The 19,990-nt window shown below is 40.4% G+C and overlaps 1 protein-coding gene across 1 annotated transcript in view; it reads right to left on the reverse strand.

Moving 5' to 3' along the window:
• Positions 1-17,165, reverse strand: part of LOC120226986 (WD repeat-containing protein 64-like) — a 109,466-nt gene extending 92,301 nt beyond the window's left edge. Inside the window, exons 1-7 of the mRNA XM_039225148.1 lie at positions 16,881-17,165; positions 15,737-15,839; positions 14,318-14,421; positions 10,997-11,026; positions 9,700-9,810; positions 6,809-7,023; positions 3,381-3,515 (exon numbers count right to left, since the gene is read on the reverse strand). Coding sequence (XP_039081079.1) covers positions 3,381-3,515; positions 6,809-7,023; positions 9,700-9,810; positions 10,997-11,026; positions 14,318-14,421; positions 15,737-15,839; positions 16,881-17,165 — 983 coding nt within the window. The remainder of the gene's footprint in view (positions 1-3,380; positions 3,516-6,808; positions 7,024-9,699; positions 9,811-10,996; positions 11,027-14,317; positions 14,422-15,736; positions 15,840-16,880) is intronic.
• Between the last annotated feature and the right edge of the window lie 2,825 nt (positions 17,166-19,990).

The raw sequence follows: 19,990 nt of genomic DNA on the forward strand, positions 1-19,990 counted from the left end.
TTTCCATCTGATTTCTTTCAAAAATTTTTCTTTATCTTTGATTTTCTAGAGTTTGAATATGATATGCCTAAGTGTTTTTTTTTGGGGGGGGGGCATTTATCCTGCTTGGTGTTCTCTGAGCTTATTAGATATGTGGTTCAGTATATGACATTACATTGGGGAGATTTTCAGTCATTATTGCTTCAAATATTTCCTCTCTTCCTTTTTCTCTTCATTCCCCTGGAAATCCTATTATGCATATGCTATAACTCTTGTAGGCGTTCTACAGTTCTTGGATATTCTATTCCTTTTTTTCCAGTGTTTTTTATCCTTGTTTTTTTTTTTTTTAATATTTTTATTTATTTCTAGGAGAGAGAGAGACAGTGTGAGCAGGGGAGGGTCAGAGAGAGAGGGAGTCACAGACTGAAACAGGCTCCAGGCTCTGAGCTGGCAGTCAGCACAGAGCCCGACGCGGGGCTCGAACCCACGAACCGCGAGATCATGACCCAAGCCAAAGTCGGACGCTCAACCGACTAAGCCACCCAGGCGCCCCATCCTTGTTTTACCATTTTTACATTTTAAAAAATGTTTTTATTTATATTTGAGAGAGAGAGAGAAAGAGAGAGGGAGAGAGAGCATGCGAGTGGGGAAGAAGCAGAGAGAGGGAGACACGGAATCAGAAGCAGGCTCCAGGCTCTGAGCTGTCAGCCCAGAGCCCAATGCAGGGCTCAAACTTGTGAACTGTGAGATCGTGACCTGATCTGAGGTTGTACACTTAACTGACTGAGCCACCCAGAAGCCCCTTGCTTTATCATTTTCAAATGTCTGTTGACATATTCTCAAGTTCAGAGATTCTTTCCTCAAGTAGTCAGTCGACTCTTGTTCCAAAGATCCATTTTTATTTCTGTTATAGTGTTTTTGATCTCCAGCATTTCTTTTTGATTCTTTATTGAAATTTTTACTTCTCTGTTTACATGACCAAATTTTTTTTGTGTGTGGTGTCCACTTTATCCATGGGAGCCCTTAACATATGATTCATAGTTATTTTACATTTCTGGTCTGCAGATTCCAACATCTGAGCTATATCTGAGTTTGGTTTGATGCTTGCTCTCTCTCTTCAAACTGTGTTTTGCATTTTAATATGCCTTGTAATTTTTTTTTTTATAGTAGGACTGAATGCATTGTGTAAAAAAAGGAACTGCTGCAAGTAGCCTCTTAGTAATGTGATTATAAGGTGGGTGGGGTGAAAGGGAAGTGGTTTACAGTCCTTTGATTAGATTTCAGTCGTTTAGTGAGACTGTTCTCTGAACTGCAGAGTTCAAATGTTTTGCAGCTCTCCTCCCCCTTAGGTGGGCCAGGATGGCTGGACTAGGCTAGGTTTGGGTATTTCCCTTCTCCTTTGTGGAAAGCTAGAGTAGGCCAGAGGTGGATATTTCCCTTCTCCCACGTCATTTAGTTTCTCAGATTGAACCTCAATAGTTTAGGCTATGGTAAGATAGTTTCGTTGGAGGGGAGACTTTGTTAAAAAGAATAGAATGTGTTGCATTTTCCTCTTCCCCGTCAGAAGCAGGAGAGGATTTTTGTCCAATATTCACTGTGAGAAACTGGTCCTGGAGATAAAATGCACAAAAGTATTGGAACCCTATAACTGGGTCCCTGGAATTTTTAATTCTCAGATTTGACTATGTTGAGCCCCCAGCGATTTATGTTTTCCTTTCACAGTATGTTGGTTTCCCGAAGGTATCTGCTTGTAGATTTCTGCTTTGGTGAGTTGTGATTCTTAGTACATACCTGTCTGTCTCTCTAAATTTGGGGGCAGCTGTTTGATCTGTGACTTTATTTCTTTCATGGATTTAAGAAGAGTTGTTGATTTTTTTTTTGGTTGGTTGGATGGTTGGTCTATCAATCAATCAATCAATCAATCATCTATCTAACCATCCATCCATTTATTTATTTTACCTGTTGTTAGGACTGAGTGATGACTTCCAAACTTTTTATGTGCCAGACTAGAAACTAGAAGTCTTTATGAGTTTTTAAAGACAGTTTTGCTGAGGTATACCTTATATAACATAAAATTCACCCCTGTGTAAGGGTACCATTCAATTATTTTTAGTAAATTTATACAGCTGTGTAACAATCACCACAATAAGTGTTAGAACATTTTCAATACTCCAAAAAGATCCCTTTGGCCACTTGTGATCCCTGCTCTCACCACCACTTCCTGGCATCCACTGATCTGCTTTTTGTCTCTATAAATTTGCCTTTTCTGGACATTTGATATAAATGGAATCATTCAATATGCAGTCTTTTGTGTCTAGCTTCTATCAGCATAATGTTTTTGAGGTGTATCTGTGTTGTAGCATACAATTTAATGCATTTATTTTTATTTTTATATATTTCTGAGAGAGAGAGAGAGACAGCATGAACAGGGGAGGATCAGAGAGAGAGGAAATTACAGGACCTGAAACAGGCTCCAGGCTCTGAGCTAGCTGTCAGCATAGAACCCAATGCGGGGCCTGAACCCACGAACCGTGAGATCATGACCTGAGTCAAGGTTGGATGCTTAGCCTACTGACCCACCAAGGCGCCCCTTTAATGCATTTTTAAAACTGAAAATAAACTATAGTGTCTTTTTTACTGTTACCATATATTAATGTAATTATTAACACATAGTACTATAGTGGGGCACCTGGGTGGCTCAGTTGGTTCAGTGTATGACTCTTGATTTTGGCTCAGGTCATGACCTCATGGTTCATGAGATCAATCCCTGGGTCAGGCTCCTCGCTGACAGTGTGGAGCCTGCTTGGGATTCTCTCTCCCTTCCTCTATCTCTGCCTCTCCCCCATTTGCATCCACACTCTCTCTCTCAAAATAAATAAATAAATGTAAAAAAAACCACATAGGCACTATATATTTATACTATGCTATTACATATTAATAGTTATTAATGAATATTTAGTGAGATAAAAAATAAAACTACATACTATTCAAACTGACCTGTCTATAAGAAAGCCATTTTGTGTATTTATTACACATGGAACATGATATTTGTGCTATAGACATTCACAGTCTAGCCAATTGACCTGTAAGAATGATTTTCAAAGTATAAACTTTCACCTACCAAACTATATTTGGAAAATACAGATACACCTGTATTGACTTATTCCGATGCACTGTGGCAATAAACACAACACATGAGCCAAATCGCTGTTAGAAAGACTTAGGTTTGCATGAGTGACTTCAATTTCCTCTTAAAAATCTAATCTTGTCAAACAAATGGAATCGTTAAGATCCGATTTTTCTAAGAACCAGTTTGAAAGCTCCACGGCTGTCATGGGCTTATTCCTCGTGAAAGGTCTGAAAGTCACAGAATGAGCATGTGTACAAACTATTGTACTTACAAATTATCCTCGAGTCTCTTCAAGGATTCCAAAACCAGTGAATGAACGCCATCTAAGGAGCAGGATCCAAAGCAACTTAGGGCTGTGATGTATCTAATTTTCATAACCCAGTCATTATGCAACTTCCTTTTAACACTGGGCATTAAAAGAAAAAAAGGAAGGGTTATGTTAGACACACAGAGACATCATGTTGAGTTTCTATTCAGCATTTCATTTTGATTTTAACCAAGTCAAAACTCAGAACTGTGATAAAGCCTGAAAGTATAAAGCCATCCTATGCACTCTACCACTTTCGACTGTTTAAATTTTTATCTTATGGCATATTTAAAGGAAAAATAAAAGTTTATCATCAAATTTTGAGCTGTAGATTCAGAATTAAAGGAATAATCTAGAAAAATCCTTGTCTAATAGGGGTGCTATTATCCTTACTTTACTGATAAATTCTGGTCATCCAAAAGGACTGTGTTGCATATTGCTTTAGGTGAATCAATGCACTTCCATATTTTCCATGAATACTTTCAGAACTGGAAAACTGAGAAATTTGGAGTCCTGGGTCCCTGGTAAAGCCGAGGCTGGGATAGCTTTGCCAAAGTCTTCCTCACCAGTTCACAGGTCACTTCAGTGAGAAGCTTAGCATTACGGGCCAAAATTTGTATGACAACATTCTTACCACAACCTGGAAGACACCATCTTCATGGTGTTATAGTTACTCAAATTTTACAGTGCCTTTGTTTCCTCATTCACAAACACTTATCGAGGACTTACTGATTCCCAGTTAAAAGGACATAAGGGTGACTAAGGGAAAATCCTTGTTCTCAAGCTCCTTAGATTCTAGTTGAAGAATAGATGTGTTTATAACTCAAGGCAGGGATGTTTGACAATATGGGGTTAAACAGAATAGAGAGATGTCTTTTTTCCATACCAGATTGTGTTTAATTTTGGACTCTAGGTTATGGCTACTTCCTTCTTTAATTTGCATAACATTTTTCATACCACTATTTCCTACCCACACACACACCCACCACCACCCATTTAATATGAGTGTATTATGTGGATATCAACTGTAGGAAAACATTATGATGGCTCCAGAATTTAATTACCCCTTTGGCCTTAATACTTTTCATTCTGTTGCATCTGTTTGGTGTAAGAATATGCTTCAACACTCAGCCTATCTATACATGTCAGTCTTTAGTCACCCCAAAACCAATGTGAATTAGCATTTATTTAACTGTACCCAAATTCCTCAAATTTCCAACATAGCCAGCTAATGAAAACAGGAACGTAAAAGAGGCCATGTAATTTTCTGACAGGTGACACACATCTCAGAGAAAGAGAAAATTAATGTCTCAGCTTCTATTCCAAGAACCTATCATAATTGGAATGAAATGCTTGGATAGTGTATACAGCAGCACATCACATATGAGGAATTCCCCATCAGAGTCTAATACTTTGGTGGATCTAAGTAATATGAAGGATGGAAAATGGAGCACGATAGTTAATTATTGTGTCATTATCAGGATTCCAGCAATTGGCTAATTGTAGTAATAGCTGGAGATTTAAACTGCGTATTCTAACTCTGGGATAAAATATTTGTTACACTAACAACAAAGTATAATGCTGTATTTTTAAAAGTTTTTTTTTCTTATTCTAAAAGAAAAATTTTGGGCACCTGGGTGGCTCAGTCATTAAGCAGCTGACTTTGACTCAGGTTATGATCTTATGGGTCCTGAGTTCGAGTCCCACATAGGGTGAGCTTGAGCCCCGCTTCAGGTGAGCCCCACTTTTCTCTCTCTCTCTCCCCACCCCTCTCTGCCCCTCACTAACTTGTGCCCTCTCTCTCTCAAAAAAAAAAAAAAGAAAAGAAAAATCTTCATTATATAATTTAGAAAGTAGAAAAGCATACAGAAGAAAATAAAAATCACCTCTTCAAAGTCTCATAGTGAATCCTTTTTAGTGTACAGGGTATTTACACTCAATATTTTCCTCAGTAAAAATATATAGACCTAGACAACACATCTATGTGTTTTTTAAATAAAACTGAATTAATATGTACATAGAAATTCATATGTACATAGAAAATTTTTTAACTTAATATTATATCCTTTACATTTTCCATGTTAGTAAATATTTTTCAAAACATTATTTAATGGGAGTGCATGACATTCCCTAAGATGATTATACTATGATTTACTGAATGCGCTTGATACTTTCAATATCTGACAAAAAATGGGAGTCTGATGAAAAATATATTTTACATACAAATGTACTATATTTATATAGACATATTTGTAAAGTCTGTAAATGCATACTTGTAGAAACTACATTACAGTATATTATACATTCATACAGTATTAAATTATTTATTTAAATGATTAATCATTTAAATTAATAATTTCTCCATTGCTGGACATAGATACTTTACTATTAGGAATAATGCTGAGATTACCATACTTTTATTTTTAAACATATGGAGATCCTGGGTCCTAATGTGTTAAGGTTTATGCAGACACTTGATGCATCTGCTCAAATTGCTCTCCAGAAAGGGAATCTGGCTCATACTTCTGACACCAATATTGAGTGAGAATGCCCATCCACAGAAGCTCCCCCATTTTTAATCTCTTCCAATTTTATAAATGGGAAATTGTATTTTATGTTGTACTTTTTTGATTAAGAGAAAGGATATATTTAATACAAAGTTTGTTTCTCTGCTAACGAAAGTAATAAATACTTTAAAAACTTCAAAGACAGCACAATTATAAAGACAATAAAAATCACCTATAATTTCATCACTTGGACCTAATCATTAGTATTTTTGCCTGATGATCATTTTGAAATATTTATTCACTATTTGTACTGTGAGTGCCTGTGTGTGAATTATTCGGTCATAGTCTTTGTCCAGTTTTCTCAGGGAATTATTGTTTTTTTTAAATAAAACTCAAACATCTATTAAAGACTATTAGCCCATTACTTGCCATATTTATTATAAACATTCATTCCAGCTTGTTATTTACTTTTCAAATGTTATCTGTTGATGTCCAGAAATTTTGTTTTTGTCAAATGTATCCAATATTTTCTTGAATTCTACATTCACTGATTTTATGTTTATACTCTTCTTCATTCAAGTGCTAGTAAACAGCCATATATATCTTTTATAGTTTTTTCATGATTTAATTTTTTCACTTAACTCTTTCGTTTATTCAAGTACCTATAGATTTTATTGTCAGTTGAAATTTCACTGGCTAATTTTCTTGTCTCTCTTCCCAAATACACTGCAAGTTCTCTGAGTTCTTTGCAAGTTCAAGAGGCATTTCTTGTTCAGCTTTGCATTTCAGATCTCTTCCACAGGATCTGGCACATTGTACTCACTATATAAATACTTGAACATGCTCTATATTGAAACAATGGAGCGGCCTGTGAACTACCCTTACCTTTTAAAGTTTTTGGAGTCTAAGACTTGGTTTTGTAATTTTTTTTTGGATTTTGCTTGCTTCAGTCCAAAGTCCTCACTATTTACTGTGAATTTGTTTATGAATCCACCGTCATCCCCCAGGAGGATGTCATCCCGGCAGACCTGGTCGGGCAGAGACACCACGCACACACAAAGGAGGCAGTGATCCATGGGCCTTATGACAAAATAGTTTTCCTGAGAACAGAAGAATGCTTTTAATAAGTTATTACATTGCCCTCCTACCCACATAGTAAATATTACCCTATTCTTTGATACGAGTTTTACTTTCTGATGTTTCTCATGTTAGATACTCCCACAGTGTTGAAGAAACTTGAAGAAAAAAAAGTTAACCAAGTAAAAGCTAATGACCCTTCACCATAAGCCCAACATTGTGCTTTTGGGGGGCTTTGTGGGGAAAAGGTGAGGCACCTCTGGCTCAGTACATAATGAGATTTTCTGTGGTGTTACTGGCCTGTCCCTCTCTTGGATTTGTAAGGCAATATTAATGGCGAAATAAAAAGGTTTAGGTGTTACAAGACTATTGATATAAAACTGGATGGTAAACAGGAAAATCAAGTATTAGCACCCCAATTATTTTACAAGGAGTTATCAGGAAAAACATATCCTAACATCCAAGTTTCTCCAGAAATAATCAGCAAGCATGTGTCAAGCTGACTCTAGGCTATTGGATTGGGTTCACTAGGCCATATGGCCAGTGCTCTCTCAGAATTCAGTCTCTACCTAAGACAGAAGGGAAAAAAAAAACTATTACAACGTTTTGTTTTGTTTTGTTTTGTTTCATTTAGAATGCTTGAGACTTGAACATATTTAGAGCTTCGTTCAGTCATTCAACGAATAGTTATTGAGCATCTACAAGGTGCCAAGAACTATTCTAGGCATTGGCCGTATGGTAATGGACAAGACAAGTTTCTGACTCTGCGGAGCTACCGTTCTAGTACAAGAACACAGGTATAAAGAAGATAATTTCAGATCATGGGCAGTGCACTGAGGACATAAAGCAGGGTGCTGTGACAGCGACTGGGGACGCCACTGTAGGTTTCATGGTTGGGGAAGCTGACCTTTGATCTGAGACATGAACTGCTTGAAAGATTCAGAGATGGTTGAAAGGAATGGTTCGAAGAAGAATCGAATGTCAAAAAGATAGAAAGCATAGAACCTTGTCTTGGATGAGGGAGGAGGGGATGGGATATTTGCCTCCAGAAGGAGGAAAGAAGAAAGAAAGGTAGTAGAGTGTCCTCATTAAAGCTGTAGGTAGGAGAGCTAGCCTCGGAGACTCAGATTCCTCAGGAAAATAGGAGCAAGTCCATCTGCTGAAAGGGAGAGTGCTGGCGGACAATAATGGGCTTTTGGAATATTGCCAGGGATGGCAAAATGATTTGGCAAGGACGAGAAAGAGGTTGACAGAAGCCAGTGAGTCTGCAGATGAGTCTGCAGACCCTGAAACTGAGTGATGCCAAGCAGTGTGACTTCATGTTTTTCTCCAGGAAGGCTCAGCCACCGTGAAGGAGCAGAGAAAGGCTGTCACATCTAATCAGGACTAGAGTTTCAAAGGATTTAAGAGAATGGAGGGTGGGGATGGCTTGGCCCAGATGATCCACCCAGGTGCTGTAGACAAGAAGGCAGAGAAGGAGGCAAGGGGACAGAGAATGGAAGAAGATGCTCTTAAGGATCTGGAAGCTTGTATGGGGTGGAAAAACTGGACAGAGGAGACATTGCAGTCAAACTGCAGAACATGAGATTTAACACGTCACATAATAAAGTACAAGGAGTAACCACCTGCCTTCTTTAAGGTCATGCTGGCATCACTAGCTGGTTATAAGGACAAGAATGAGAAGCTTAGTTTTCCTGAGCCTAGGGGCAAGTAAGGCACAGAGGAAGGCTAATTATTTCTTAATCTTCCTCATCCTTCCAAGTCAGCCTGCTTGCTGAGGGCATTTTCTACAATCTTGCCTCTCCTCAAGCTCCTGTTGCCCTTGTTTTTTGTTTGTCTGTTTGTTTTGGTTTTACTGCATAATTTGTTGCACCATTCTATTATATATTATGTTTTTTCTTTTTTTTTAAAATTTGTAATCTTTTATTTGTTTCAGAGAGAGAGAGAGAGAGAGAGCATGAGCAGGGGAGGGTCAGAGAGAGAGGGAGACACAGAATCAGAAACAGGCTCTAGGCTCTGAGCTGTCAGCACAGAGCCCGACGCAGGGCTTGAACCCATGAACTGTGAGATCATGACCTGAGCCAAAGTCGACCGCTCAGCCGACTGAGCCACCCAGGCGCCCCATATATTATGTTTTTTTTCATGAGATCCTTCAAGACTGAGTTTTGTTTGAGTGCAGGGAATGTGTTCATTACTTTTATATGTCTGCAAATGCTCAATAAATATTGTAAATTGCTTAAGTGGTAACATTTCAGCCCACTGAAGGGATAACATTGACATCTGACCCACTAGATATTTTGCCAGAATTGGTCACTTCATTTTTAGTAATTTTCTTACTAAATGAAGCTGAACTGGGAAGAAGGGCTTTGAGACTGATAACACGAACGTAATCAAAAAGCTAATACTTGAATTCAGAGAAGGGTATAGAGAAGAAAGAAACCAGCCTCTCTCCCTCTCTCAAAAACAAAAGAAAACAAAACAAACATCGCCAAATTAAATATGCACTAAATGGAAAGAATGTTCCTTTCTAATTAGACTCACAGACTATTAATGCTGAACTTGTTTAATGATGACCTTGATTAAACTGCTTCGCTTTATGTGTGAGGAAACTGACATTCAATGAGGAAGTGGATTGGTCATATCCTACCAGGATGGAAAAAACAGCCTCAGTACTAGGAGTCTTTTTCTTGGCACGGTACCTGGCCACTGCCTTGAGCTTTATAATCCCAGACAACGATGGTCCTTTCTGTAGTGGCAACGATTCTTTTCAGCTGTGAGAGGTAATCGCATCCTGTGATCCAGGAGGTATCCTGGTAGAAAAACACAGAATTGAAGGAGGAGGGCATAATACGTTTTAGTCTATCGCTTGGCGATGGTTACTAAAGACTATGATAGTTCCATGTTAAGCCTCCCTTTGCCCTAGTATTCGCAGGGGAGCCTTGCAACATCTCTGCTTTGATATCTGGAGGAGAGGCTCTCACCTCTCACACTTGACTTAAGTTTCTCAGCACCACCAGCTGGAGAATGATGTGCTCATGCCTGTTGCAGCTCCCGGGAGGCACAGAGCCATCGGGAGAGCAGGCATCTTTGAGCACTCTTTCCTTTCATGAGAACGCCTTTTCACGGGGACACAGAGAGCCCCAAGTAAACCAGTTCTGGTCCTTTCCCCATGCCTAAAATGTTCAGCCAGAAAAGACCTCAGCAGTCATCTGGTCAATAACTAAGTTGAACCCAATGAGTTTGTCTTCTGTTGCCAAAAGTCACCAAGTTGGCATGGGTGGGATCTGTCATGGCAAAGACACACGACGAAGCCAGAATGACAGCTTCCACTCAGGGGTGCCTACTTGTGCCCGGACACTGCCCACATTCCAGACGTCCATTAAGGATTCCAACAGTGGTTTTAGTTTAAGAAGCAAAGGGTCCTCTGCCAGGTTGGCATGGCGCCCTCCTGTGTAGGCATTCAGCGCTTTGCAGGGTGAAAAGGCGGGCATAGCCCCGTCTCTCATAAAGCCATGGTGTGACTCTGAAACCAACTCATCATAGCTTTACAGCCACCACAAGGTCACTCTTCCAATCAGCGATATGGATTAAATAGATTACAAGTTGTACTGAAGTTTTTAATGCTATTTTCAAGTTTCCGATACAATGTTTTCCAATTATTTCCCTTGGCCATTTCTCTGTTGTTCTCACAACTTGGACTGTGTCCAGGTTTTACATTCCTCAGTAGAGGCCGCCTGGAAGAAGTTTGGTGAGCCTGTTAAATGGAAGCTTCCCGGGAGTAATGCCACCAAACTCTTCTCTGAAATAAATTTAACTTCAGGAAGCAAGGTGAGGGTCCCAAGGTTTAGTTTTGGTCCTGGTCAGTAGACATACAATATGAAAACATCTTATTCTTAGGACCAATTCGGCACTGCATAGAGCTTATGATTAGTTATTGAGGATCCATCCCCTCAGCCCCAAATCTGATCGCACTGGGAGTTTATAAAATATACTTACTGTAACATTGGTGCTGGTCAGGACCTTCATCTATGAACAAAGGAAGAGAATAATGAAAGTTAGTTGGCACTACAATTAAAATGGAGAATGTCTGCTTTAATTTTTTTTTTTTAATGTTTTATTTCTAGGAGAGAGAGAGAGAGAGACAGCGTGAGCAGGGGAGGGTCAGAGAGAGAGAGTCACAGACTCTGAAACAGGCTCCAGGCTCTGAGCTGGCAGTCAGCACAGAGCCCGACGCGAGGCTCGAACCCACAAACCGCGAGATCATGACCTGAGCGAAAGTCAGACGCTCAACCGACTAAGCCACCAGGGCGCCCCAGAGAATGTCTGCTTTAAAACAACACATTATCTCCACAGTTTCATCTCACTTGTCATTTCTACCATCCATACATTTCCTCCTTTCTTCCTCTCTCCTAAAAACCTCGCTCTGTGGAAGAATTCACTGTTTACTTCGGGCAGGGTGTTTGCTTCTGTGGCTTGTCTTTAAAGCCTGATGACTGTGCCGGTGGAGTCTCACCCTGTACTGATGGTTTTTCCCTGTTTGCAGACCGCCTCACATTCTTTAGTTATTCAGAGCAACGTTGGGTATCAAAACTGGGAATGCAAAATAATACTAACCTCAGCGTCAAGAGTAGTCCGGAGGGATGCTAAATAGGGCAATATGAATACAACTTGATGTGGGAAAAAGAAATAGTTTCATCTGAAAGTTATCTCTCAGGTTACTGAGAGGCTTAGGAACATTCTCTTCAGTGGGCTTCCTCTGTTACAGCCGTATCTATGGCAGGAATCTTATGTCTCATACTGTGTTGGTTGAGAATTGTAGACTTAGTCCATGCAGAGCTGTAATGAACCTGATTAGCCTCTTTTCCCCTTAGGGCATGTTAATTGCTGTCAAGGCCAAGGTAAGTGAAGTATACTAATGACCTGATTTCTTTTGCATGGCCATGTGGTCTTGGGTGAAGTACAGGAAATGGCCGCCCTGAAGGACTAGACTTGAAAAGGGGGAAAAGTAAATTAGATCACAAAAACTGTTAGTCACTGTCATCTCAGACTGTCTTTCATCTGAAGAGTTCAAAGAGGCTTTTTCCAACCGGGACTTTTTTCCAGATGGGAAAATTAAGTGCCCTCAGGAAATTGGTGAGCAGAGAACAGAATACCTGTGGTTTTCCTCTTCTATTTCTGTACCTCCATCTTTAGTGGAAAGCACGTGTTTAAATTTCTTTTATCATCTTTAAACGTTGCATAACCCTTATAAATCTTCTGAATTTCTAAAAACTAGCCTTTTGGCAGGAATTTTTATATGATGGTCTATATTGCCAAGCCCCCTAGAGAGCATTGTGAAAATCCTTAACTGTGTTTATTCTCCTTTACACTGAGTCTAAATTATGGATCAACCTATTCTGAGTTATTTTGAATTATTAATGACTTCCTTTTTTATTAATTTAAAAAATATTTTCTCTATTTCTGAGAGAGAGAGAAAGTGTGAGCAGGAGAGGGTCAGAGAGAGAGGGAGATACAGACTCTGAAGAAAGGCTCCAGGCTCTGAGCTGTCAGCACAGAGCCTGACGGGGGGCTTGAACCCATAAACCATGTGATCATGACCTGAGCCGAAGTCAGAAGCTTAACCAACTGAGCCACCCAGGCGCCCCATTAATGACTAACTTTTAATAAACTATTCCTGTGGCCTACCTTACCAATTATTTTTTTCACAAAAAAGTGTCATTCTATTTGTAAAACATGCGACATTCAAAATGCTGTTGATTCTTGGTGTATTAAATCTTAAACAGGTTTTAAGCAATCTTTTCTCTCCAATTGCATGGTTTTTGTAAGAAACAGATGCGTCTGCATGTATGTGAGTATGCACGTCTTCATCTACAAACGTGCAAATGAGTGTGTGTGTGCACATGCGTGCACGTGTGTGAGTGATGTCTCTGGCGATATGAAAATGCCGCCTCACTTATTTCACATGATCCTGAACTATTTCGCTATAAAGATCATTATTTTCCTTCTCATAGTCTTCTTTACATACCATCTTAGCTCTATTTTTGAGGAAATGAAGGTAAAAAATGAGAAGGCACCAGGGAGAAAAAGAGATGAAGGAGAACTTTCATATTTATATGAGGCGATCTATTTTTGTTTTCACACTATTTGTCCACAATTGCTATTGCCAATACTTCCTAGGTGCTTACAGTGACCCCAACCAAGCACGTTGTATGTATTAACTCCCTTCCATAGCACAACTGCCGTGGGAGAGAAGTGCTCAGGTTCTGAATGAGAGGAGCTGGGGCGTGGAGATAGTAACATGCCCAGCTGGCAAGGGCAGCCAGGTCCGCATCTCCACCGGGTACCTGCCACCACATCTCCCCCAGGACCCCTCAGCCTTCTTCTCGGCCAGAACCCAGCTGCCCTGATCACTGACGGGCTAACCATTACCACATGAAATTGTTATCATGCGATGGTTCTTTCAAATATATTTTACTCATATAAAGTTTGTCTCTAGTTGGAAATGAACCAGTAACTGGAATTATTTGCTCTGATGTTTAATACCATTCCTGTTAATTTTACAGTGAAATACTGTGTAGTCTGTAACATTATATGTTGCAATGAAATCTCTCCTAGTTGGAAAGTGGAAGTCAGAAACCTACACATTTAGCACTGAGTGACAATAATCATAACGCCCTATACCAGCAGGGGACTTTTATTGTTCACAAAGCGCTTCTGAGTTCATTTTCTCATTTACCTTCACCACAGCCCCCCGAGGAGGGAGGGCCCGTCCCAGTCTCTTCATTTTATAAACGTGAAAGAGACATGAAAACATGTAAGCTGGCTCATTAAGTCCCCATTTAAAAGCATAGGTGGTAAAACACAGGAGCCAGAATATGAGCCACCTTTGAACTCCAAGTCCAAGGTTCTTGTTGAGACCTTCTGTACTTGTTAAGGTTATGACAAAATCACAAGGCTTGTGAATTTTTCCGAGTTTATCTGAGAAATTATCCAGGATCATCCTTTAATTGTGCTGATGCCACATGATTCAGTAAGACTCCCCGAGGAACACCACCAGACGCAGTTACCAAAACCCCTCAACAATTGCTCCAGGACTCGGCAATCTCTTTTAGAGATTGGAAATCCAGATAGGCATCTGGCTTTACTTTTTTGAAGTGACTCTGAATTATGGTTCATGGTTTCTGCCACACCTGATACATTTGCATAATACATAGACAAAAGAGAGGAAGGAAGGAAGGAAGGAAGGAAGGAAGGAAGGAAGGAAGGAAGGAAGGAAGGAAGGGAGAGAAGAAGGAGGAATCCAAGCTTTCAGATTACCTGGCTATTAAAGACTGTTATTAATCCTTTCTGAGAAGCTGTTATTAGTAAATCCAACTGAGGGATCTTGACGATGCATTTAATCACATCCCGTCTTCTACTACCTGTCAACAGCATAATATTCATTTCATCTCACAACAGTAAAGATCCTAAAACTCATTTGTTAGGTTTGTTTTTAAGACAAAGAGTAAAGCAACTTTTTTCTTACTTTGTTCCTGAAAAAGTAAACTAGAATAAAACCATAAAAACCAGCAAGTGTTACTTTTTAATTATCCCCAGAGATACTAACCTGAACCTATAACACTTTCCAACTCAATGTGGTGCCTGGATTCCCAGAGAAAATGTGTTTATATTCATACCCCTGGCACATATTTTACTGAGAAGGTGCATTTTACAGAGAACGTGTTTTCCAAACATTTTTGGGAATCATTCCATTTTCAGATTTCCACATCTCCCAGGAATCCTATCTTTTAACTGTCACCTCACGGTTTACACAGAATAAAAGATCAATATGATCTCAGGCTTTCTAGCAGAAAAGAATGAAACCACCTTGGTATCATTAAGAGTTTTTCTTTTTGTTTTTACTGTGTGTTTTGAAAACATCATTGGACAGTTTCGTGTTTCTTTGCCTATGTACTGAATCGATAAAACCACATATACATAGCAGGGACAGCCACCAGGCTTCTGTCCTCTGATGATCGTTTCCATGGCTTGAGGCTGGGCTCCGGTGAAGTCTAATGGTTGGACTGAGGAAGGTTAGAAGGCTTGGTTCAAGTGACTTCCGTGAGTTCAGGTGCTTTTCAAAGGGACACCAGATTCGACCTAGATTACATGCTCCATCTCAGAATATCTAGGATGAAATGGAGGAGAGGGGCAGATTCTGGGGTTTGCCTTTCCTCCTCATGGGCTTCTTCCTCCCCAGAGGGAAGGGAGGAAAGAAAACCTGAAGGGTCAGCAGTGGGGAGGGATGGGTCCCAGGTTCAAGTTTAAAAAGAAACAATGTATGTTCTTGAGCTTCTAAACTGAGATAATCCTCCTCTGTGATTGGCCCAAGTTCACAGTTTTAGAGACATAGGGTTAAACTTCCTTGTGATAATCAAGGGAAGTGTAGGAAGGAGCTCTAATTACTAAAAAAGTCAAAATTTTCATTTTAAGAAAATTTTAAAGGAAATGTAATTCCATCTGGTGCCTGGACATGCAGTATTGAGGTGCCATTGTACAGAGCTTGCACTTGAGATCTGAACCTTTCCAGAAAAATGTGAATTATCTCCCCCTCAACATTTCTTATTTAGGGTCCTTCAAAGCAATGGTCCTATTTCAAACCTAGCCACAAGTACAATTTCTATTTTAGTCCCAATATTTATTTTTGAGAAAATATTAAAACCCATATTGATTTGGAAAGGAAATTAAAAATATCACCTGAAATGACAACTCGCTGTTTTCTAGAAACAAGGAAAATCATATTGTCTTCATCCATCTGGGAAGCAAGAGTATCTTCTTCAGAGGAGAAGTATCCAAAGATCTAAAATCCCAAACAACACACATAAATATGTACAAGATCTCAAAATTGGCTATAAAGTGACAGATATGATGTTGGTTGAATTTAAAGTTTAATTTGGATGAATAGTCAACATATTGCTTTATAAATGTCAGGACATTACCCATAGCAAGAGAATTATGTTCAATACACCATGTGCTGATGGTGCATGATTTTTGAAGTTACTGATTCTTCTTTTTAAAAACATTTTTAAGGTTTATTCATTTTTCAGAGACAGAGAGAGACAGAGTGTGAGGGAGGGAGGGGCAGAGGGAGAGGGAGACAGAGAATCTGAAGCAGGCTCCAGGCTCTGAGTTGACAGCACAGAGCCTGATGAGATCATGACCTGAGCTGAAGTTGGACACTTAACCAACTGAGCCACCCAGGTGCTCCCTGGTTCTTCTTTCTGATGAGTGAATTGATGTACCAGGCTGGTGTCTTTGCTCAGACTGATAGTTCTTGTAGGAGCTAACTTTTGTCTGAAAGCAAATCAGTCTTCATCAGACAGGGTACCAATTGAGAATCTTGACATTGAATGTGGCCACTCTCAAATGACTACCCCTGCCCATTTTCCATAAATCTTTCCTAAGCAAGTTTTTTCATCCCTACTAAGGGAAACTTGGGCATTTAAGAGACAGTGCAGTTTACTTAACTGTTCCAAATCCTACTCACTAGGCATGAAAATAAATTCCTAGGAAAGAATCCTGAGGAGGAAGAGTAGTCTTTATTTGTGAGTAAACTGTCAAATTATGTCATTCCCAGGAATTTGACAAAATAGATAGCTGTTCTTCAATTGTCTTATAAATAAGTGGAAGATAATTCTCATAAACTAATGACACAGAATATTTCTCTGGTTTTGGTTTTTGGTATAACTCTGAAATACGGTTTCTGGTTTCTGCTGCACCTGATATATATGCCTAAGGCATAGACATCAGAGAAGGGGGAGGGAGGGAAGGAAGGAAGGAAGGAAGGGGGAATTGAACCCCCACTGCTGGGTAATATGACCCCTGTTTGCCTTGCACCCACACCACGGGGGCTGGTCGGCCCCAGAGAAAACCTCCCAGCCCACTGGCGGGGCCACCAATCATTCAGGAGTTCCACTCTCCTGGGGCTTTGGCGGCCATCACCCTGCGCTCCCCTAGCTGGTCCGTGGTGCACAGCACCAGTGTCAAGCCTGCTGCAGTCGTGTCCTACACACATGCCCACCTCCTTGTGACGCTCAACAGCTGCCCTCACGTCGCAGTTCAGATGACAGTGCAAGCCCCAGGTGAAGCTTCCCCAGCATGTCTCGACATCCTTTGATCTCCCCATCCCTTTCAGAGGAAGGTGTGTCTGTCTCTCCTGTCCCCGTCTCTCCACCTGCTCGCTGCAGCCCTGCAGCCGGCAGAGCTTATCACCTTCCCCACATCACCCCTCCCTCTCCCTTTCTACAGACTTCCTTTCAGCACGTTCAAACCTTGCACGTCTTAAAAACAAAAATACGACAAACCTCTCGAGGGCAACTACTAACTCCTGGTCCCTGCCTTGCTTTTCTGTCTCCAGCTTCCTGCTCCAAGTGCTCTAACTGCTCCCACTGCTGTTGAATTTGAGTTCCTCTTATAGCTGCATTTTGGTTTTCAGTGCTTGTAACAGCAGACACACTATTTGAACTGCAGTACTTTCCCTTCTACTTTAGTTTTGCTGCTGCCACCAAAACAAGTGACCGCAAACATAGGGACCTCAAACAACACCCATTCAGTGGCTCACTGCTCTGTGGAAGGCCAACGTGGGTCGTGATGGGCTAAAATCCAGATGGCTGCAGAGACGTGTTCTTTATTGAAGACGTGAGGAAGAACCTGCTCTAAGCTCATTCAGGTCATTGGCCTGAGGTCCCTGTTTCCTTGCTGGCTGTGCACTGGGGCTGCACCTACTGCTCAGAGGTCTCTCTTCAGTCCTGGGACATGGGCCCTCCGTCTCACGCCAGCAATGGCCCTTCAAAACCCCTCACATCTGGAAGCTCCTTTGCCATCCGCTTCTGTTTTTAAGGATTCCTGTGATAACATGGGGCCCATGCAGATAACCTGGGATAATCTCCCTGTTTTAATCTAGCTGATTAGTAACATTAATTGCATCTGCAAAATCCCTTTATAGCAGTACCTAAATTAGTGTGTGATTGAATAACTAAGGCACGGGAATCTTGGAGGGGGAGGACACCTTCAGAATTGTGCCTATCATATCTTCATTTACAAATACAGTTCAGGGGCACCTGGGTGGCTCAGTCAGTTAAGTGTCTGACTCTGAATTTTGGCTCATGTCTTGATCTCATGGTTCATGAGATTGAGCCCCACACTGGGTTCTGTGCTGAGTGTGAAGCCTGTTTGGGAGTCTCTTTCTCTTTCTACCCCCTCCCTCACTGCACATGCTCTCTCTCTCTCTGTCTCTCTGTCTCAAAATAAGGATATAAACATTCAAAAAATAAAATAAGATAAATAAAAATGCAGTTCAGTATAGTTTCAATTATTTGTACAAATGCAACAAAAAATGGCAAACACTAGCAACCAGCTTAACTCCAGACACTAGTGTGAGATTAGTTTTAGATAATAATGTGAAATGATGATGCTAATGAGGATTATTTCTGTGCTAATAAATTCCAGTGTTCCTCAGGGGTGGAAGAACCACGCACGTATCTGTTATTCTCTGAATTGAAATAACGTTCTTTGTGGCTATGATACCTATATTTTATTTTTTTATTTTTTGTTTTATTTATTTATTTTATAAATATAATTTATTGTCAAATTGGCTTATCTATACAATGGAATACTGCTTGGTAATGAGAAGGATTGAAATCGTGCCATTTGCAGCAACGTGGATGGAACTGGAAGGTATTATGCTGAATGAAAGAAGCCAGTCAGAGAAGGATGGACATCATATGTTTCACTCACAGGTGGTTCTTGAGAAACTTAACAGAAGGCCATGGGGGAGGGGAAAAATAGCTATAAACAGAGAGGGAGGGAGGCAAACCACAAGAAACTCTTAAATACAGAGAACAAACTGAAGGTGGAAAGGGGTGAAGGGAGAGGGGAAATGGGTGATGGGCACTGTGGAGGGCACTTGTTGGGATGAGCACTGGGTGAGATATGATACTTATATTTTTAAAGCAGTTTACAGATAGTCACTTAACTCCGTTTGCCATTTTGGTGTAATTCCTATACAGATGGTGGCGACATATCTGTTAAGTGTCTGCGAACAGGTGGGGGCGGGTGTCCTTCGGGAGGGCACACTGGTGCTTGAGACCAGCTTGGGCCCAAATGTAGGTTCCAAGCCTACTGGTCACGTGACCTCGGGCTCCATCTTTAATTTCTCAGTGCTCGAGTTTTCCCATCTGTGAAATACTCATCATTCCCCAATCGTATGCATTGGTGTCAGAATCAGACGAGGGTATCACGATCGGATTAGTTAGGAATGAGGAAGGTTAGAAAGTACCTAGATTGTACCGTGTGCCGGGTAGGAACTCAATCGATGTCAACATGCGAGTAAATATTATTCCCAATTTTGCGAGAGACTGTACAGGAAATAGAGCTCAGGTGTCCTCTCTGCTAGCCGAAAACTGTTCCCTGGGCACCCCTGCTACCTGCCCAGACAGCACACCGTCCACGCAGTTGCTCACGCACATGTTTCATAGTCACGTCTGTAGGTACGAACGCGTCCTCCTGCAGGACATGGCCCTTAGCGAAACGACAAATTGTGCTACTCTTTCTTCTAAACGCTACACAATTTTACAATTCTTACCATAAACAATTTCCTACAATTTCCTGAGGGAACATGTAAAGCCTTTATACCAAATAAACTCCTCCAGGAGAGGCAGCTAAAGCTTTACATTTTGAAGGGAAATGTTTCAATCATGAAAAGAGCAGAAAAAGTCTTTTGTATGATGAACGATAGCCTCAAGGATGTCAAATTTCTCTTTCAAAAATTTAAATTTTAGACAGGTAATTGTGCATGTGACATGCTTACGTTATAACTATATAACTATTAGTCATGCAATAGAGAGTATTAATTTTCTTTTAACTATGTTATTTCAAGAACTTCTCCATGCCTGAAGTGATTCATTTATTTAACTACTCTTTTCCTGATTACATAAGGAGTATGTAGAACAT

This window comes from Hyaena hyaena, unplaced genomic scaffold, assembly GCF_003009895.1.
Source record: "Hyaena hyaena isolate Hyena2069 unplaced genomic scaffold, ASM300989v1 scaffold_1925, whole genome shotgun sequence".
NCBI lineage: Eukaryota > Metazoa > Chordata > Mammalia > Carnivora > Hyaenidae > Hyaena > Hyaena hyaena.